This window comes from Ascaphus truei, chromosome 2, assembly GCF_040206685.1.
Source record: "Ascaphus truei isolate aAscTru1 chromosome 2, aAscTru1.hap1, whole genome shotgun sequence".
In the NCBI taxonomy this organism is placed as follows: Eukaryota; Metazoa; Chordata; class Amphibia; order Anura; family Ascaphidae; genus Ascaphus; species Ascaphus truei.
The window spans coordinates 41,629,383-41,651,403 of record NC_134484.1 but is presented as its reverse complement, the minus strand read 5'-3'; the positions used below and the strand labels follow the sequence as shown (position 1 = coordinate 41,651,403).

General features: G+C 47.2%; 1 protein-coding gene across 5 annotated transcripts in view; it reads left to right on the top strand.

The window, feature by feature from the left end:
• ZHX2 (zinc fingers and homeoboxes 2) overlaps positions 1–20,123 on the top strand; it is a 67,174-nt gene extending 47,051 nt beyond the window's left edge. For all 5 annotated transcript variants that reach the window (XM_075582270.1, XM_075582278.1, XM_075582290.1 and 2 more), the window contains 2 exons: positions 14,738–17,376; positions 19,073–20,123. In XM_075582270.1, coding sequence (XP_075438385.1) covers positions 14,913–17,372 — 2,460 coding nt within the window. In that variant the 5' untranslated portion in view covers positions 14,738–14,912 and the 3' untranslated portion in view covers positions 17,373–17,376; positions 19,073–20,123. The remainder of the gene's footprint in view (positions 1–14,737; positions 17,377–19,072) is intronic.
• The last annotated feature ends 1,898 nt before the right edge of the window (positions 20,124–22,021 follow it).

Sequence of the window (22,021 nt, the reverse complement as noted above, 5' to 3'; positions counted from 1 at the left end):
CTGTATTGGCTATATGCTAACGGTGGAGGTTTTTTGTTGCCTTTTTCACCCACCATAACTTAAAATGTGATATAGTAGATATATATATAATTTTTTTTAAATATTATTTCAGAATAAATGAGTTCTTCAGTATTAGGCGATACCGTTTTTTATTTGGACTAACAATTTATGTCATAGGACAAGCTTTCAAGAGTTCTCCTCTCTTCCTCAGGTCAGCAATACTGGTTTACAAAGGAATCTATTTCTAAAACAGAGGTTTGGAAAGCAAAAAAAAAAAAACAGATTTAGATTAGGTGGGGTGGCAAAGGGGTGTTTGAAGAAATTGTAAGGGTAATACAACGGTGACAAGTACCAGCATGGGGGGGATGCCAAGATCCAACAGCCAGTCACAACCATGGAACACTCCAATGTTAAAGGATCACACAGCTGCACATCCAGGAATGTAGTTTATTTGATTCAATGTGACCAAGGATGCTACATTGGGGAAACAAGCCAAAAACGTCAAGGCAGAATGAATATGCACAGATACTCTATACCAGCGTTTCTGAAATGGTGGGTCGCGACCCGGCACCGGGCCACGGAACCAAAATTGCCGGGTCGCAGCGAGTCTGGCCGCGCGGTGCCCCCTCCCCCCACCCCCCCCTGCTCAAGTTAAAAAAATTGGCGCGATTCCCCTACGGTCCCGCGCGCATGCGCAGGGCAAGCAGGGGTTAGCCCCCCCCCCCCCAACGTGGGACGGATGAGGAAGTACCAGCTCCTACTGCGGCCCTCTTCCCCCCGCGGCCAGCTTCCCGCGTTCCTCCCGAGCCCACCTCCCGTCCCGGGCAGCTGCCGCGGGGATATCGGGGGCAGCAGGGGAAAGCGTTCGGCGGCAAGGTAAGTCACCCCACCCAGTAACTGTCTCCCACCCAGTCACTGTCTCCCACCCAGTCACTGTCACCCACCCAGTCACTCTCTCCCATCCAGTCACTGTCACCCACCCAGTCACTGTCACCCAATCACCCAGTCACTTTCTCCCACCCACCTACCCACCTAGTCACTGTCACCCACCCACCTAGTCACTGTCACCCACCCAGTTACTGTCACCCAGTCACTGTCACCCACCCAGTCACTGTCACCCAGTCACCCTCTCCCACCCACCTACCCACACAGTCACTGTCACCCTCTCCCACCCACCTACCCACCCAGTCACTGTCACCCTCCCCCACCCTCCCAGTCACTGTCACCCTCCCAGTCACTGTCACCCACCCAGTCACTGTCACCCACCCTGTCACTTTCACCCACCCAGTCACTTTCACCCACCCAGTCACTTTCACCCACCCAGTCACTTTCACCCACCCAGTCACTGTCACCCACCCAGTCACTTTCACCCACCCAATCACTGTCACCCACCCAGTCACTGTCACCCAGTCACCCTCTCCCACCCACCTACCCACCCAGTCACTGTCACCCAGTCACCCTCTCCCACCCTCCCAGTCACTGTCACCCACCCAGTCACTGTCTCCCACCTACCCACCCAGTCACTGTCATCCACCTACCCACCCAGTCACTGTCACCCAGTCACCCTCTCCCACCCACCTACCCACCCAGTCACTGTCACCCACTCTGTCACTTTCACCCACCCAATCACTTTCACCCAGTCACACTCTCCCACCCACTGTCACCCACCCAGTCACTGTCTCCCACCCAGTCACTGTCACCGTCTCCCACCCACCCAGTCACTGTCACCGTCTCCCACCCACACAGTCACTGTCACCGTCTCCCACCCACACAGTCACTGTCACCGTCTCCCACCCACACAGTCACTGTCTAAGTCACCGTCTCCCAGCCTCCCACCCAGTCAGTTGGTGCAGGAGATGGGCGCGGGGGAGGGCAATGGTGGCTGTGCAGTCGCTGGCGGGCAGGGGGAGGCGGTGGAGCCGCCTACTTGGATCGCCGTCCTTTCCTCTCTCCCCCGCCCCCCCCCCCCCCTCCAGTCACTCACATCCGTCGCTGCCTGTAATTCACTGTGTGTGTGTGTGTGTGTGTATATCAGTGGCTGTGTGTGTGTATCTGGCTGTGTGTGTGTGTGTGTGTGTGTGTATCAGTGGCTGTGTGTGTGTGTGTGTGTGTGTGTATCAGTGTCTGTGTCTGTGTGTCAGTATGTGTGTATTAGTATGTGTGTATCAGTGTCTCTGTGTGTGTGTGCATGTGTATCAGTGTGTGTGTGTGTGTGTGTGTGTGTGTGTAGCAGTGTCTCTGTGTGGCTGCGTGTGTGTCAGTGGCTGTGTGTGAGTGTGTCTGTGTGTGTGTGTATCAGTGTCTGTGTGTGTGTCTGTGCAGGCCAGCAGTGGCTGTGTCTGTGTGGGTGTCTGTGCGTGGTCAGTGTCTGTGTTGGTCTGTCTGTGTGAGTGTCTGTAGGTCAGTGACTGTGTGTGTCTGTGCAGGTCAGAGAGAGAATGGGGGGGGGGGGAGAGAGAATACAGGGGATTGGGAGAATATATGAAATCTGTATGGACATTCATAACTGTTTTATTTTACCTATAGGCGATAAATTTTTTAGTGGGTCTCGGAGAAGTTCAAAAATAACAGGGTCACAGAAAAAAAAGTTTGGGAAACGCTGCTCTATACTACACCATGAAGAAGGAAGATACTGCTCACCAGTGGGACATCATTTCTCACTACCAGATCATTCCATAAATGATTTAAAAATCTAAATCCTCAATGGAATGTTCAAACGCACCCAGGAACCGGAAACATTTGGACTCAGAATGATAAGACTCTTTGACACCAAAACAAGATGACTTAATGCGGATATGGGGTTTCTCACACACAATTGTTTGTAATTATCCTGCCTGCCTGCCTCGCTGCCAATGTTCTTAGGGCTGTAATGCATGCGCTGCTGTGCGCATGTGTCAATTATAATTCTGTGTCAGCCAGACGTTTGTATACTTGGGACGTGCGGGCGTGAGCGGCGACGCGGCAGACTACAACAAATACAAGAAAATTGTATTTTCACGCTGCTGCCACACCGCGAGCCAATCACAGCGCGGCCTAACGCTGTGATGTCAGAGGCGCGCCCCCTAGCCGCGCCGTCACCACTTGCGCTATAGCAACTAAACGTGCACGCGCAACGCCGGGCGCCCCCATGCGCAGCAGTGCGTACTATATAACAAGCCTAAGGGCTGGGACCCGTTGCGCCCGGCGGCGCGGGCGGCCGCGTGAGCGTTCCCCACCAGCAGGGGAATCCTCCCGAGCCGGTCCCAGTCCCCCCTCGCTGCAGAGCTCACTACGCACTGTGACGCGTCAGCCATCAGGGGATGCAAGAAAATTGTGATCCCGAGCGGTGACGCGTCACGTGGTGTGGCTGTGAGCCAATCAGGGGCGGGAGCGGGAGTTGTCAGACAGCTTCCTCCACAAGGTAGGTAGGTGGGTGGTGTGTGTGTGTGTGTGTGTGTGTGTGTGTGTGTGTGTGTGTGTGTGTGTGTGTGTGTCTGCGTCTGTGTCAGCGTGTGTGAGGAGGGCATTTGTGGGGGAAGGGGGAGGGAGCTGCTTACCTTCCAGCAGCCCGCAGCAGCTCCCTCCTGTCCTGCAGACCTAGCCCGTGGAGGGAGGGGGGGGAGTAGCGGGTCCCTCCGCTCAAACCACGCCCGACTCCCGCTACCTACAGACCACATATCGCGGTCTGTGTCTGTCAGCGCCCCGCCTGTCTGCAGTGCGGGTGCGCTGACTGAGGGAGCGGGGCCTTAGCCTTATCCACAACTTCCCTCCCCCCCACAGCATACCCTCCCACCTCCATACTGTTACTTGTCATAGTTGTATTACCCTTCTAATTTCTTCAAACCCCCCATTGCCACCCCACCTTATCTTCTTCTCTGGGGGGTTTTTTGCTTTCCAAACCTCTGTTTTAGCCATAGATTCCTTTGTAAACCAGTATTGCTGACCTGAGGAAGAGAGGAGAACTCTCGAAAGCTTGCATTAGTCCACAGCACTCCAGATTACAAAGAATAGAACGTATTTTAATAGAGGCGCATGGGACAGGCTCATGTGCAGGTCCGACACGACGCTGGGGGGGTTTGTACTTGCTTTGATGCATTAATGAAATATTTTCTATTCTGGAGTGCTGTGGACTACTATATATCATACACATAATATCTGCGCATGTGTATGCAATACATAATGTATATACAATCCAGATTATTTTATCATCCATATCATTCTTTGTATTTAATTATTCACATTATCCTATGGTAGCAGATTGTCGTGCTGTACCAGTCTGCTGTCTGAGCTGCAGTATGACCTCATCCTCTCTGAAGACCGCCTGCTTGCTGCAAGCTTCATTAGTGCTTATTACAGGGTAACACTTTGCTTCTACAGCAGTATTTCCCATATCATTGGATTGACTACAACACGTAAAAGTTGCCACTATAGAGCAGATGCTTCAAATTTGCTGATTTGTGTGTGGATTATTTATATATATATATATATATATATATATATATATATATATATATATATATATATATATATATATATATATATATATATATATATATAGATTGAAAGTAGCGCCAAAATGACGTGTTGAAGTAATGTGAAAATTAATGAAAAATATATATATGAAAATCCATTAAAAAAAAAAAATGTTTTAAATTATATATATACTAATGATGTTAATAAAAGTATAACATGTATTGTGCTCCTATTAGTGAACTACAATTTAAAACAACACATCAAATACATATAAAATACATGCGGAAAAGAAAAATTGTGTATAAAAACCAGTCCTTAATGGAAGTCCTTAATTGGAAGAATAGTGCTGGTATGAGGGGATCTCCGGCAGCTCTCAGATAGGATGAACCACATCCAGATAATACCTATTGGAGAAAAAGAAGAGAGCGCGCACGCCCCATAGCGTAATACAGTACATTTATTAGGAAAGGGGGGAAGGGAAGGGGGGGGGTAGAAAATTCACTCACAAGGGTAAATTTAAAAACAAGCAGTGTTTGATAATATCACCGCCAATTCTGGTCACTCAGCATCCAGACCCTGCAGTCCAACTCTCACTTGAAGCTGCTAGAAGATGTTCTTTGGTGCGGGTATCCAAAGTCTCCCTAAAATCAATAATGCAGTCTTTGAATTCGGGTACTATCTCCAATGTTAGCTGTCCGCAATGTGAATCTGTGCTCGATGCGGCCCGTCATGCGCTTGCGTGATGACGCAGTTCCGTTCCCTGACGCGTTTCGTCACGTGACTGTGACTTTCTCAAAGGATTGCGCTCTCCTTTTTCTCATATATATATATATATATCTACTATATATTTGTGAAAGCATCTTATGTGTCTATGTCTGTATGTGTCCCTCCCTGTGTCCCTAGCGGCAATCCCATTGGACCGTGGGCCAGGCCAATGAGATTGCTCCCTTGGCCCGCCCGCCCGCCCCCGCACACCTCTCATTGGCCTGAGGCGGAGTGACGGGCCAAAGGAGAGACGGAGACACACACACACACACACTCCCCCCCCTCCCCATCACGTGCGCCGCCCTGCACCGGCTCCCGGACGGAGGGGAAGCGCGGCCCTCCTGCCCCTGCCGCCAACTGCAGGTTCCTCCCCCCTCGCTCTCAACCGGCTCCCGGAAACACGGAGGGTAAGCGCGGCACGGCCCTCCTACCCCAGCCGCCAACGCTCCCTTACCTCCCCGGCGCTACCTTAACTCCCCGGCGCTACCTTAACTCCCCGGCACTCCCTTAACTCCCCGGCGCTACCTTAACTCCCCGGCCGCTGGGGGGGGCCAAGCAGCCTCCTCGGATGTGTGTGTGGACATTTTACTCCTGCCAATAATTTGTGCCTCACTTTCACCCCTACCCCTGCCCTTCCCCACCCCCTACCCTTGCCCTTTACTCCCCCTGCCCTTCACCCCCCTACCCTTCACCCCCCTACCCTTCACCCCCCCTACCCTTCACCCCCCCTACCCCTGCCCTTCACCCCCCCTGCCCTTCACCCTCCCCCTGCCCTTCACCCCCCCCTGCCCTTCACCCCCCCTGCCCTTCACCCCCCCTGCCCTTTACCCCTGCCCTTCACCCCTGCCCCCGCCCTTCAGCCCCTGCCCCTCAGCCCCTGCCCTTCACCCCCTGCCCATCACCGCCCCTGCCCTTCACCCCCGCCCCCTGCCCTTCACCCCCCCTACCCCTGCCCTTCACCTACCCCTGCCCTTCACACCCCTGCCCTTCACCCCCCCCCCTACCCCTGCCCTTCACCCCCCCCCTACCCCTGCCCTTCACCCCCCCTACCCCTGCCCTTCACCCCCCCTACCCCTGCCCTTCACCCCCCCTACCCCTGCCCTTCACACCCCCCCCTACCCCTGCCCTTCACCCCCCCTACCCCTGCCCTTCACCCCCCCCCCCCCGCGTCTGCCCTTTGACTGACTGACGCACACACACAAACCCTGACAGGCGCACGCAGACACACCCTGACTGACGCACGCACACACCCTGACTGGCATACGCACACAAACCCTGACTGGCATACGAACACAAACCCTGACTGACGCACGCACACACACACTGACTGACGCATGCACACACGTACTGACGCACACACACACACACGTACTGACGCACGCACACAACCCCTGACAGCCGCACGCACACAACCCCTGACAGCCGCACGCACACAACCCCTGACAGCCGCACGCACACAACCCCTGACAGCCGCACGCACACAACCCCTGACAGCCGCACGCACACAACCCCTGACAGCCGCACGCACACAACCCCTGACAGCCGCACGCACACAACCCCTGACAGCCGCACGCACACAACCCCTGACAGCCGCACGCACACAACCCCTGACAGCCGCACGCACACAACCCCTGACAGCCACTCGCACACACACCCTGACACACACACACTGACTGACACACACACTCACTGACTGACACACACACTCACTGACACACACAAACACACATACACACACACACAGACTAACTGACGCGCGCACACACACTGACTGACACACACACTGACTGACGCGCGAGCGCACACACACCCACACACACACACACTGACTGACTGCCGCACGCACACACTGACTGACGCGCACACAAACACTGACTGAGGCGCACACGCATGCACACACTGACTGTGTGTGTGCGTCAGTCTGTGTGTTTGTGCGTCACACTCACTGACGCGCGCACACACACACAGTGACTGACTGACGCACACACAATGACTAACGAACACACACTGCATGAAGCTGTAAAGGGGGACAAACAGAGCTGTAAAGGAGGGAGGGGCGGGGGACTGGATTGATGTGAATGGGGGACAAACAGAGAGAGGAGCGGGAACATTACATCCCGGGCAACGCCGGGTCTCTCAGCTAGTATATATATATATATATATATATATATATATATATATATATATATATATATATATATATATATATATATATATATATATATATATAACTGTATATATATATATATAACTGTATGCTCATCTGCATGTCTAAGGCAGGTCTGCAACCCCACCCTTCACTATTATCACCCAGCACACAGCACTTCCACTGCAGCAAGGGATTCTGGGAAATATATATATATATATATATATATATATATATATAAAAAAAAAATTTTGTGTGTGTGTCCCTGCCACGGAAGATCTGGCCACTACATGGGTGTGTTTATTGCATAATAGCATGACACCTCTTTAGCCCAGGAGCAGACCCCAGGGGCTTGAGGCTCCAAGAGCCCCTCCCAATCTCCTTGACCCTCTTGTAGGGAAAAGGGAATCGCACTGTCCCATAATCAACCACCTCAATTTGGTGGAGTGTCAGCTTTTATACCCTGGGGGAAGGGCTTGTAACCCCGCCCCATAACAGGGCAGGTCTAGGTACTGACAGGCATCACACCATATACATGTGACCCAGTCCGTTCCCTGCCCAGGTATGACACTCCAACTGCCAGTTTAGGCCTGCCCCTGGATAAGGCAACATAGTACCCATCCAGGCTGCAACTGCAGGCTAGGCCCTGCACAGGAGTTTAACCGCAACACTGCCTGTTCCTATCAGGATTTAGGCCTCGGCCAAGGTTCCTGCTGGCGTGTGGAGGCGCGCTGAGGCTCAGGGAAAGCGGGTGCTTTCCCTGGCCTTAGACAGCGCGTCGCCGACGGCGGCACTATAAGCGCAGCCTTACATTTTTAAATGCTTTTTTTGTCAATTCTTTATAAACGCTGCGCGTTGCATGCTGTGGTTATTTGGCACGCTGGGGTTCTGAGTTAGGCTGCATCCATGGTGCCTGCGCGGCGTCACGCTCGCCTGTAGCTGCAGCAATACACGGCCTGTAGGAATGCGTGACTGAGGGCGTGCCGGGAGACGTCACGCGAGCGCTTCGCCCTAATTGGCTGAACCGCGCACCGTGAGCCGGCCGTCGCACGGCAAAATCACATGTATTTGATTTCTCGCGCACCTCATTGCCTTTAAGGCATTTTGATCGCGCCGCACGGTTGTTCACTCGGTCGCGATAACCATGGACGCGGCCCTGGGGCTCGTCCATGCTGGCGAAGACTGGGTGGAGGCGTCCGCGATCACATTGCTTTAAGGCATTGACCGCGCGCGTGGGTGACAGCAGGAGGGGGCGCGACGGGCAGGTCACGTAAGCGGTTTGGCCAATGAGGGCAAACCAGCTCCGGGATGTCACAAACACCCTCCCCCCTGCCCCCCACGGCGCATCTAACATGTCCTGAAAACGCACCTGCTTCACGTGGGTGACGTCACGGAGGCGCACGCCTCCGCGCGAGCAAAGGCTGTATGGCCGCAGCTTTACTGTGCACCACTTTGCAGGAGGGAAAGACTTCAGTCTATAGTTGGTACTTTGCAGGGATTTCTTCTCTTGTATTTTATTTAATGGCAGAGTTCTCAGAGCTTCCTAAACACGGCTTTACTGTAATGTTAGCACTTCCAGCTGTGAACTGAAGGATGCCGGGCCATATCTCCTAAGCAGTGCAACTCCATAAGACACCTTTCCAACCCATTCACTTGAATAAGTTCCATAGTTACGAAGCCGTGCTGGAGGGTGTCTTACGTAGCCCCGCTTAGTAAATATGGAACTTCGACAAGTAAATGGGTTGTAACATTGTGTAGGGCACAACACTGCTTAGGCAATATGTCCTTTTATGGCCCATTCACTTGAATAGGGCCGGATGGTGTCTCCTAGAGCAGCGCTTAGTAAATATGTCGCCACCAACACACCAACCACCTTCTCCCCCTGTACCTTATCTTTCCCCTTCCTTTTATAGACTGTAAGCTCCTTGGGGCAGGGCCCTTCTTACCTACCGTATGTTAATGTTTACTTATTTCCATCGTCCAACCCTATTGTACCGCGCTAGGGAATATGTTGTAAATACAATTAAAACAAATATCCCACTAAGCAGCCTATGCTGGAGTTTTTGCTCGGCCATCTAACACCATCTTTATCGTAGCACTCCTTTCCGAATGTAAAATCTGCTTGATGTTGAACTCTGGTGTCGCTGGTGGACTCGGCACTGCGGGGTTGAGGTCCCCGCGGTGAGTATTGTGTTACAGTTCAGTTGTTGTGACGTCGTCGCTGCTTCAGATCATGTTTTCAGTGGGTGTCGAGCCTCCAGATGCTGCGCTCCTGGTGAATCAGCAAGGTAGTATAATGCCATCTGCTGTCTCTCTTGCACATGGTGGTATACAGCAGTGCAGCGCAGCAGAGGGGATATAGAGCTGCTGAGCACACACATGCCGGGCATGTAAAAGAACATTGGGCAAATTGGCGCAGCATCTTTTTGTAGCCTCGTACACGTCCTTTTATGTTAAGCAGACACATGCAGGCAGCCACCTCTAGGGTGCAATCCTGGAAGTGTGTTATTCTGCTATGCAAGGCAGCTTGCCAAGGAGGCATACAGTTGAGTTGCCTATTGCACAGGGTTTTATGAATTGCCTAAGATCATACAGCATCCAAAGCAAGGATAGTAACTGAACCCAGGACTTTCCGTGTCCGACTTGGCTAACTAAAACACAAACAAGATGACATCTAGACCAGCGGTGCGCAAACTTTTTTTGTTGCTGCGCCCCCTGCCTGCTCTCCCCCAGTGCGTGTGCGCCCCCCCTCCCCCTTTACCTATGTGCCGGTGTCAAATGACGCCGCATGGTCATGTGACCCCGCTGCGTCATTTGCCGCCATGATGACGCGTCACCCGAAGCCGGATGAATCTAGGTAAGTGCGTTACAGAGGCCTCGCGTGGTCCCCCGGCATTTAATTTTCTTCTTGGGGAAGAGCGCAGGGCCTCTGTAACCGCCGCACCCCTAAAAAAAGAAACCTCTCGCACCCCTGATCTACACCACTGGAGTTGTCCTCCAATATGTTTAAAACAAACTATTGCGGATGTTTTTTTTGTTCATTTTCAGCAGCTCTGTGAGGAGAAGGCATCCACACATAATAAGCCGGTGTAAAAGCACTCGCTGAAGCATGCTTCCAATATATCGCCAGCGATCAATCAAACGCATCAATTGGCACTCGCAATGTGAAGATGAGATTTATTAGAGGTGCATCCTCGCCTAGGGCCAGTCACTGTTTAGTGTGAAAGCGGTTACATCCAGGCGATTTCATGTTCCTTTCCCTATGCTATTGAAAAATATGTTGATTTGGGAACATGGTAATCCGAGGCCTGGGAGGAATCTGATTTCCCCCAGCTCCTCCCTTGTGTGCGCTGAGCATTGCACAGCTGCGGCCCCTCTGACAGGGGGGCTATGAGGTTCGGGAAACATTCGACAGACGAGCTGCTCCCGTTGGATAAAGAAACTTCATTTCCTAAGAAACCAAAACGGGCAAACGTTTGCTTTGAACAGGGTTTCATTTATTTTGGGGAGCTCCGTACATTGTAGAGCAGGCCTGCACTACTCCAGTCCTCGTGGGCCGCAAACAGGCCAGGTTTTCAGGATATCCCTACTGCAGCACAGCTGGCTCAATTAGTGGCTCAGTCATACTGAGTAGGCATACTAAAGTAGGGATAGCCTGAAAACCTGGCCTGTTTGCGGCCCTCGAGGGCTGGAGTTGTGCAGGCCTGTTGTAGCGTTTACAAACTGAAGTATTGTGTGTAAATGAAGAGGGATTGCACCATTAAATCCGTCGCCGTGTTCATGCACTTCCCTCCGGGCGGCGTAATAAGATTCCTCAATCGTTGAACTCCTTGCATAACATTTTGGCCTCGACACGAAATGATGACATATTTTTGGACAGCGTTAGAGGACGTACAGTATGTTAATATAATTAACTATGAGGTTTACCTTGACACAGTAGCCGCCTTATCATTTTGTTTGCTAAAATAAGTAAACAAGTGTCTTGTGCTACGGAAGCGTTGATGGCCTTGAATTGCAGGCTTTATGCAGCATGTTAAGTAGCATTTAGAGATAAGAAATGGATTGTAGCCTAACACGAGAAGGAAACGGGAGGATTCAAAAGGACGTGCTTTGGTCGTGTTGTGTTTATTCCCCATTTGCTATTGTAAAGTTCACGGATGTGACCATATCTGCTGACGTGTGATATTAACAAATATTGTGTAACCCTGTAACTTTATTGAATACTAAAACAAAAAAAAGTGGTTGGGGTACCTGTAGGCGCGTCGTACCCATGTACTATACATCAGGGTGCATTAATAAAGCAGACATTTACATACAGTACTGCATTATATTTAGACTAGCTGTTAAGCAGACGCAGATTTAAAAGGTGCTTCATTTGAGGGAAAGTGTGTGTGTGTGTGTGTGTGTGTGTGTGTGTGTGTGTGTGTGTGTGTGTGTGTGTGTGTGTGTGTGTGTGTGTGTGTGTGTGTGTCTGCAGCTGCACATTCAGATCTTGTGTTTATTGTTTTTTCTTATTTTCATTTTTTAAACATTTTATTTTATCAGCATATTTAAGTCCTGAATGTTAAAAAGAAATAAATACAAATAAACGTGCTGCTGCTTTGATGTCATTTATGATCCAGGAAATTCCAGGGACTGTACACATCAATGTAATTTCACGTAACTTTTTATTCTCACTAGGTGGCAGGTTATGCATTGTAATTAAATGATCAGTGCGTCTAACCCCGGCGATGCATCATTGCTAAAGAAACTCCGTAGCAAAGAGAAGCTTCGTAATAAATTAATCGCTCCTTTCATACCCCCTCCCACTGTTACCAAATGGTACCACTAACAGGGTCATAAATGACATCACAGGAAGTGGTCAGCAGAGATGCAGATCGCTTAAACAAGAAAGCACCAAGTTCATTACTGGGTATGGTTTAATTTTGGTTATTGTAATGTAGTTCCCGTTCTTGATGTTTTTTACAGGCATAACCCACATTAACGTACGCAATGGGACCGGAGCATGTATGTAAAGCGAAAATGTACTTAAAGTGAAGCACTACCTTTTCCCCACTTATCGATGCATGTACTGCACTGCAATCGTCATATACGTGCATAACTGATGTAAATAACGCACCTGTAACAGGCTCTATAGTCTCCCTGCTTGCGCACAGCTTCGGTACAGGTAGGGAGTCGGTATTGCTGTTCAGGACGTGCCGACAGGTGCATGCGTGAGCTGCCGTTTGCCGATTGGGGGATATGTCCTTACTCGCGAGTGTACTTAAAGTGAGTGTCCTTAAACCGGGGTATGCCTGTATTACCTTTACATTGGTGGTTTCTGACAGGAGTTTGTGAGGTGACTCCAAGGGGTTCACCAATAAAAATATATAATGGCAGTACAGCGGGTTCCTGAGCCCATGAGGGGACTGTGCACTGAGTAAGGCCCCAAACTGCACCTTAGTTGAGGGGTCAATTACAGCAGGAGCTTCCAAAGTCGCTCCCCACAATGTGTGGCACCCACAGTGATAAGGCATTGTGCGGTGTAACTGTGAAATCTCGCACAGTGATCGGCCGCTATGCTGTCTGCACACACTGAGCTGCAGTTTGGGGCCTTTATTAAGCGTGTGCTCTTCTCCCCCCCCCCCCCCCACCCCCTCCAACAAGCTTGGGATACTATACCTCCTAGGATATGTGAAACTATTTTGTTATAAATAGTCTGAATTGGCAAAATGAATTTAAAAAAGGGTTTCTCTTAAGCTGACTTGTAGCCTGCCTTTGCCAGCACATCAAGTGTGCTTGTGCAGTGAAGCCTCTGTGTTAGGCGCGGCGGTGTGCACCCTTTTGCTGCCAGACAGGCTTGCGAAGCGTGCTGCACACTCCTCTGCCAGTGACGGGGTTAAAAGTACATTTATCCATCGCCACAATTGTGAGGTGAATTCCTTATATTTCTGACTTCCTTTTTTTGGGGGGGAGGGGGGATGCCTATGAATTGCGATATTTGGGGGAAAAGGTGTGTGTTGCAGGATTTAAAGCATCAGGTACATTTGGAGGCTAATATATAAAAAGGTTATTTTCGTGTAGTTTAGAGGATTACTCAGTTGATCTTATTCTAGGATACATTTATAGTCTCTGCTTTTCTGTAAAAAAAACAAACTGAAATATGTAGAAAATGTTCAAAATTAGACCATCTATAACCTTAATATGAAGACTTTATTAAAAAAAAAATACTAATAATAATGAAAAGGTGGGGGGGAGGCCTCAGGTTTTGTTCTTCGCTACTTCCTGGAGTGTATATGTTCACTAAAATGCTGGGGAGAAGAATATTTAGCAGGTCGTTTTCTAGTTTAACAATTTATATACAGTAGTTTTATTATAGTTTAAAAAAAAATGCTAAATCTTTTCAGGTTATGCATGGCATCCTCCCCTTCATATACATATGAGAGTGCATCAGTTATCCTTGAAGCATTTTACTGTCTCAGTCCTAACAAGACCATTTTGTGCTGCCAGCTGACAGTGGTAACTTGTGGTTACGACTACTGGTTCCTTGCAAATGTACTTTTTAGCAATAGCACAAACCTTTTGAGATGTACACAGTAGTCTGCTTTTAATGTCACTAATAAAATATATGAGCTTAATGAGTTAGTAGACGACGTGGGATATCATAATTTCCAGAATACTTATGTTATACAAACCAGCATATGTATAAGATGCTAGGCCCTTCTCCACCATCAAGTTCAGGCTTCAACTGTCTATTGGCCCTTACTTAACAACTTTAACAACTGTTAAATCTAAAGGCAAATACATTATTCCAGGGGTGGACACCAATATAAAATACGTAGGAGCCAGCATTGTGTTAGGTGCTGGGGTGGGGGGATGGTTGCAGTCCTGGCTAACCACACAACGGTGGGGGGGGGGGGGGGGGCGTTGTGTGTGTGTGTCAGAGTGACACACAGACATGTTCACACACACACACACACACCCATTGCCACAGTGTGCATTGAGAGCAGGAACGGGAAGAGTGCTAAAGGGCTCCAACTAGCTCTGCCCTCAGCACTTGCACTGCCCCTGCCTCCTGCTCTCTGATGTATATACCCTCCCCCCTCCTCACTGAGCAGAGGTGACTTGACCTGCCAATCAATCACTGCCGCTGCCAGTCTCAGAGCATCAGGTCTGGCTCTGATGTTGCTAGTGAGTGCTGCTGCTGGTTGCGGCGTTGATTGACGGGTCAGTCATCACAGCTCACAGCACAAATGCCAGGGGGAGGAATTTTAGGTGCCTGGAATTTTTCCATCCCTGCATTATCCTATGAATTACTTCCCATTTCGGTGTTAATTTTTTTTAAATGTAAATGGCATTCAATATATAGCTAAACACTTGTTGTTCTGTTTGCAGGTGGGCAGAAAATCTATCCCTATGCTGATTCAAGATAACCAGAGTTGGCCCTGGAATATTCTTGGAGTATAAAGTCAACATTACCTACAGAATAATTTTTTAGATCACATTTTTTTTTACTGCACGATTTAATAGGACTGAGCGACTTATTTGGATATTGTAACATATCTGTAACATGGCCAGCAAAAGGAAGTCGACAACGCCATGCATGGTGCGAGCAACTGAGCTCATTGATCAGGATGACCCCGAAATTGATGACGTCAGAGATAATATTGCAGATACGCCATCTCCAGAAACTAAAGATGATTGGGCGCCGGAGAAAGAGAGAGATGTGAAGGACCGTGAAATGGTCGAAGATAAACCACCGCCGGAAAATCAATCTAAAAAGCTTCAAGGGGGGTATGAGTGTAAATACTGTCCCTACGTAACACAAAATCTCAATGAGTTTACTGAGCACGTGGATATACAGCACCCAAATGTCATTCTCAATCCTCTTTACGTGTGCGCTGAATGTAACTTTACAACCAAAAAATATGATTCTTTATCTGAACATAATTTGAATTATCACCCCGGAGAGAGCAACTTCAAGTTAAAGTTGATGAAACGCAATAATCAGACTATTCTAGAGCAATCCATTGAGGGGAATCTCCACGACGCCAGCAACACTGAAGACCTCTTTGAAAATGACGACCACATGTCTGGGATTTCGATAAGTAAAATGCCGATCATGAAATTTGGAAAAGTGAGACCAGATGTGAAGAAGGTGGTGAGGAAGCCAGAGGATGGACTGCTGGAAATCCAATTCAAAGGAAACTCCACTCTTCCAGAAACGAACGGCATTTCAAATGATCTGCGTCATGATAGTTTGACTCATGTTATGCCCTCTGTGCAACTTCCACCCAATGTTAACCTTCTTCCCAAAGTCCCAGTGCCTCTGAACAGCAACAAATATAATTGTGCTCTGGACACAAATGCAACCTTGATCAACTCATTCAACAAATTTCCTTACCCAACACAGGCTGAGTTGTCCTTGTTGACAGCAGCATCTAAACACCCGGAGGAGCAAATCCGAATTTGGTTTGCTACCCAGCGACTGAAGCATGGTATAAGTTGGTCTCCAGAGGAAGTAGAAGAGGCAAGGAAGAAAATGTTTAATGGCACCATACAGTCTGTTCCCCAAACTTTCACCGTCTTTCCAGGCCATATAACGACTACAAATAAAGTTTCTCAACCTATTTTTCAGACCGCTTTGCCCTGTCAGATACTTGGCCAAACCGGGCTGGTCTTAACTCAGGTAACAAACACACCTGCAGTTTCAATCCCTTCAATGCCAATTAATGTTGCTGGCTCTTCCAATCAAAGCCAGAAACGCACCTTACAGAGCCCACAAGATACTCCAGAACCTAAACGCCAAAATACCACACAGACTCCATCACCAGCTACACCCAAGTTGAATGTCATGCCCCAGCCACTCCCCAATGACCGTAAAAAGACCAAGGAACAAATAGCTATCCTGAAAGCTAGTTTTGTAATGAGCCAGTTTCCTGATGACACAGAAATCTATAGGCTAATAGACATCACTGCGCTGTCTAGGAGTGAAATTAAAAAGTGGTTCAGTGATCATAGGTATAGAAGCCAGAGAGGCATTGTTCATATCACTAGTGAATCCATAGCCAGAGACAGGGTAACAGTTGCCAGGTCTGGACGTAGTTACCATACATACCGAGACTACACACCGCAAAAACTGAAAGAGACAACAGATGAACAGCTGAGATGTCTTGAAACCAGCTTTCTTAAAAGTTCTTTTCCAACCCAAACAGAAATGGATCATCTAAGAGCAGAAACAAAATTGAGCAGAAAAGAAATTGACATGTGGTTCTCAGAAAGAAGAAAAATTAGGGATTCTATGGAACAAGCAGTTTTGGATTCAATGGGGGCAGAGAAGTTAATAGATGAATTAGGACGTGTGAATGGAACTGCCCCTCAAGACGGGCAGATGCCCATTTCTCATTTATCCAGCTCTTGGTCGCAACCTATGGCGCAGTTCAAATCTAAACAGGAGCAGCTTCACTTGCTAAAAAGTACATTTGCAAAAACCCAGTGGCCAACACCGCAACAATATGACCATCTGGCTACACAGACGGGTCTTGTTAGGACTGAGATCGTAAAATGGTTCAAGGATAACCGATGCGTTCTCAGAACAGGAAGCCTAAGATGGATGGACCAATACAAGAAACATTACGAGCGCGCGCTGGAGGAGAGAAAAAAGTTTATAAAGATGGTTGCGGCAAAGACGGGCAAAGACGTTCTTGAGAGATATTTCCAGGAATACAGCCAACTACATGAAGAGGACTTGGACCTCCTGGTTGTCAAGTGTAAAATGAGCTATGATCAAATTAGAGCCTGTTTTTTGGAGATACAGCAAAAAGCAGTTCTTGAAGAATTGGAGAGCAGTAATCAAGACGATCAACTGATGGCTGCAGGTGACGACAAGGACTGGGTGAAGATGACTATTGGAGATGAAGGGGCCATCTCAGACGGTGGAGACAGCTGGAGTCAGACTGTGCAAGATGCCCAAGAGGACACACCTGATTATGATTCTGGAAGTGCACCTACAGACAATTCGCACATTTAATCAGGTAATGCTGGTGCAAGCAACCAAACACCTTAACATTATGTAACGCTGACCACGTGGTCCACACACTGTGAAATACAAATCTATAGACCACCAGCAGAAGCTGAGGATTTCTAATCTCCTCTGCTGCAAAGAGGTTAATTGGGAAAAGCATGGAAGCAAAACATGCATTTATTTCCCTAAACTACAAACGTGCGTACATTTCCCCAACCCTTAAACTAAATGTCCCGTTTTTTTGTTTTTTTTAAGAGAAATTGTATCGTCCGTTTTTGGAAGTGGATACAATTTGTCAAATACAATTAAAAAAAAAAAGAACCATACTGATCCAAGCACAGTGAAGCACCGTTTCCTACCACACCAAGAACTGCCAGAATAGAATTAGAAATGTCGTCTTGAAATGTGCGTTCACAAAAAATTTGCCGGGGAGTTGCAAAAAAAAAAAAAATGGCTTTATATAAAGGGCAATGTTGCATTAAATGGGGGGGTCTTTAACCTAAACATTGAATTGTGTGGGAAATTTGATTGGCAAACTTTCTCAAATCTCCGCAAAATCTGTTTGCGCAAAAAAGGGCAAATTTCCTTGCTGGCGTATATTTCTCACGTCTATTCAAGCAATGCCTTTTAATATATAGGTATGCACGATACCTTCTCGAGTGCTATGTTTGCTTACAAAAATCTTTTTAGGTAGCAAAATCTAGGAGGGTGGCACCTTCCTTTTACTTCCTTTTTAAAAAAATGGATTGTACACTATTATTCATTGACCTCTTCTCATGCCTGCTAAATGTTACAATTAAAGATGAAGCCACCATAGTCTTTGTGACTTGGAACGAGCGCCACATAGCTTTTCACCAAAATTAGAAGGCCAGGTTTGGGGACTTTAGGAGGAGAAGATACAACTTTCTGTTATCCTGGTTGGAAAAAGAACCACCCTCAAATTTTTTTTTTTTCCTACTCTGTTCCATGTAACTCTATGTTGATTTAGTAGGAATATTTAAACATTGAATCCATGCTTATTAGTTTTGAAATCTGAAACTCACGAGATCATCATTCTAAATTGAAGTATCAGTGTTACTTCAGTATTAGGTAACCCCCCTTTTTTTTTTTTTTTTTTTTTTTTTTTTTTACTAACCATTGTTTTTGTTTTGTTTTTTTAGGACCATCAATAATTAGGCCAAATATTAAAGGTATTGCCTAATAATGAAGTACTCATTTTTTTGCACTGGAACTGAGGACATAAGCCAGTCATTGTATTGTGACACGTGTTCCAAAAGAGTAACCATTTGTGTTCTATTCTCTCTAAACTGCTTCTTTGCAACTGTAAAACCATATCCACAATAGAGTATTCTAAATAGGGTTTGGAAGTCCTACAACTGCTCTGTATGTAATAAAATCAAATACACCTGCACATCCTAAAGCTCCCTTACCCCCCCCCCCCCCCTCCCCCACAATTAAAAGTATTTGGAGCCTGTTAAAAGACCCATAGAACATTGGCTATTCCTTTCTTGCCAGTATGTAAAAAAACCTAATCTTTTGTGATAAGGTTTTATTCAAATTAATTTTCGAGCATTCGGAAACGGGAAGTAACACATTTATGAGGTAATGCCATATACGCCGAAGTATATGGTGTCAGAAAAAGCCTACGTATGAATAATTACCAAGCGATTTCAGAAGTTTGATGTCCTTGTCATTTTTTCTTCCAGATGAGTGGATCGGCCATGTCCTCCTGTTGGGATATGCCTTTGAAGATGATATAGATATATTTTCCTACTCCAGTCGATTATAACGAAGATGGGATTCTCGACCCTACCTGGGCACAGCACTCTGTCTCTTGGATTATAAACATGGAAAGTTCTTTTTGCCAAAGAACTACTACTGCATTCATAAAAAATACACACCTCTTGTAATATTCTTCTACCTGCTACATTGGAACCGACGCTGAAGTGGGAGAGAATTTTTTTGTTTGTTTTTGTTTTTTTTATTTGACAAAGATACATTTGCAAATATTTTTTTCTTTTTTGATGTTTTAGTTATTTAGAATTAGTAACCACTAAGGCGTCTCTTTTCCCCCCTCCCCCCCCCCTGTATTGTGTATATACACTATATATATTTTTTACTCCATATTATTGTGGGTGGCACTGCCCGTGCCAGGGGTGGCTTGTATTTTGGGGGCAACGTTTGTCAGATTCGTTCAACTTGCCCAGGGGAGAAACGCTGGATCAAACTTGCAACTTGTGCAAGAGGGAGAGCCAGCTGCGGAGTCCTCCGTAACCCGTCTGCTGCCAGTGGCATGCAGAAGGGTTAATACAAGTTTATCCTGGTTGGCTGCAAACTTAATGGACATTAAACCTCAAAAGGGCTTCCTGGTGGCTTCAAATTAGTTGAGGCATTTTCATATACTGAGGAAAATGTAATGCAAGTCACTAAGAAGACTAGACATGAAATTGCATTTTGTTTAATTTTTCAACTTTTTTCTTTTGTATGGAGTTCCCCTAAAAGCGCTGGAGCACAACTACAGACTGTTTTGTTTTTTCCCCCTTGTTTCTCCTTCCCCTCTCCTCATTTGTAGGTTTAGTTTACCCCATCCAGTGAGTGCACTTTCGGAATATCTTTGTTTTTGTTTCCCCTCCCCCCCTCAAATTACCTTGAATATGTTGAAATAAGAATAGTCGTGTTTGGGGGGGGAAATATCCTTATTTCAGTATACTGCACAAATATACTAGGAAATTTGAATAAAACATTTTTTTTTTTAAACGGTTACTCAACATTCTTTGTGATCACTTATGGTTGGGGTGTCTGTGTGTGGGGGGGGGGGTGATGAAAATAATGCTAATATGAATGGATTTGAGAGGAATCCTAAATCACACTAAGCATATTGGCTGAATATGGTGAGCAGTGTGGATGAATGGGGTATTGTGGTCCTGATGTCTGGGCGTTTTAATATCCTTGGGGTCAGTGGTCATTCCTGTAAGGTTGCTGGTCTCTTCTGGCCGGGCACCTGGGAAGTGACAAAACAGGTGTATGTGTGTTAACCAAAAATTCAATATTGCTATACAACAGGGTGACGTGGTTAACCAGGCTCATCAATAAAGGTCAAGCCCACTTGGTTACCCCTGATCCGTGTGTTGGGGTCCTAGAGTGTCAGCTCTTGGACCCAGATGTCCTAAATGCATTACTGTGACTGCAAATTATGTGACATTAAAGATTTCTGTGTGGTTTGCTTTTCCTGGGATGCTGGGACCGGGAGATTTCTAGGCTGTGAGTTTCAGGGTGGGTTTGACGGAGAAACTTCTGTCAGATTGCGTCCTATATAGCGGGGTTCCAAAGTTACCGGAGACCCCAAAAATGTACCCGGGGTTCAGGTTAGATTCCCGGCTACATTGAAGCGCAGTGCTCCGGTCAAAACCCTACCATGAAAAGCGCTCTTGCAACTCAGCCCTAGGAGGTCCTGCTTCAGCACAGACCAGAAAAGGTAAAATGAGGCACAGGGAGGAAAAGGGTAACTGAAACAGTCATGGGGTCCCCAATATAAACAGGAGGGGCTGCCCAGTTCTTACCCAGGAAACCCTCACTCGGAGATAAGGAGTTGAGGGTTTAATCCAGCCCAAAAATAAAACTGAGCAGGTTTTTATTAAGATGAGGCTGAGCAGGTTTTTATTAAAATAAGAAGTTTATTTATTGAGTGTCGGAGATATGGCTGGTGGGAGAAAAAAACAGAGTGAAAACTGTATGTAACACCCCAAATAAACTTAGCACACTTTAATAAAGAAGAATAGAAAAGTATAGGTTATTAAAGGTGGTATGTTTTAAAATGTTATATACTGTGTCCATGAAACAAAGCAGGGTCTTCTTCCCTCTCCTAGCCACCTGGGCGTTGGTGCTGGTGAGTCTAACCCTTGGTCATAGATGAAAAGGGCACTAGATTGCTAGGGTTGTGAAAGTCCTTAAAATGAGATGGTTGTGTAAGTGCCCATGTCCTGTCATGAAAGACAGAACCCCCCTTGCCAAACTAGACCGAGTGGAGCCCCGCACTGTGGGGGGGGCAAAGGGACAGAGAAGAATATTTTGCCTGCCCCTGGGAACACTCAGGTGTTTGGGGAAACCCTGTCTAGTGGTCTCGGATTGGTTGCTAGGGAAATTGCTAAGGTTTGTTCATTGGGCTGCAGGGTTTCAGGGAATGAATACTAGAGGTTTTAAAAACTCTGACCTAGCTCAGATTTGGCAGATTCCCCAGAGATTCCTAAGAGAGGTTTTTTCCCCCGAATGATTCCAAGGGATTCAATGTTTGTGCCAAGATTTCAGAAGTCCATTTTGCTATAAGGGCAAGAACGGGTCGGACTGGACCCAGAGACGCCTTACTGAGATTGCAAGGTCCCCACTTGAGCACTGGACTGTTTTAACGACTTTATTTCAACTAGTAAAGTCAGTTTGTCAACCACAGACCCCAAGTAAGTGTATGTTTTTCTGTCTATTGTAATTCAATGTGTGTTTGCCTGTTTCTATGGTATAAATTACCATTTATTTTACTTATTGGCTTTGCTCAATGATATGATCCCGGGATTAAATGTGTAAATACCTGTCCCCCCTGACAAACAGTGAAACGGAGAATGAAATATTATAGTGTGATCAATTGGGGACTAACAGAAAGGTGT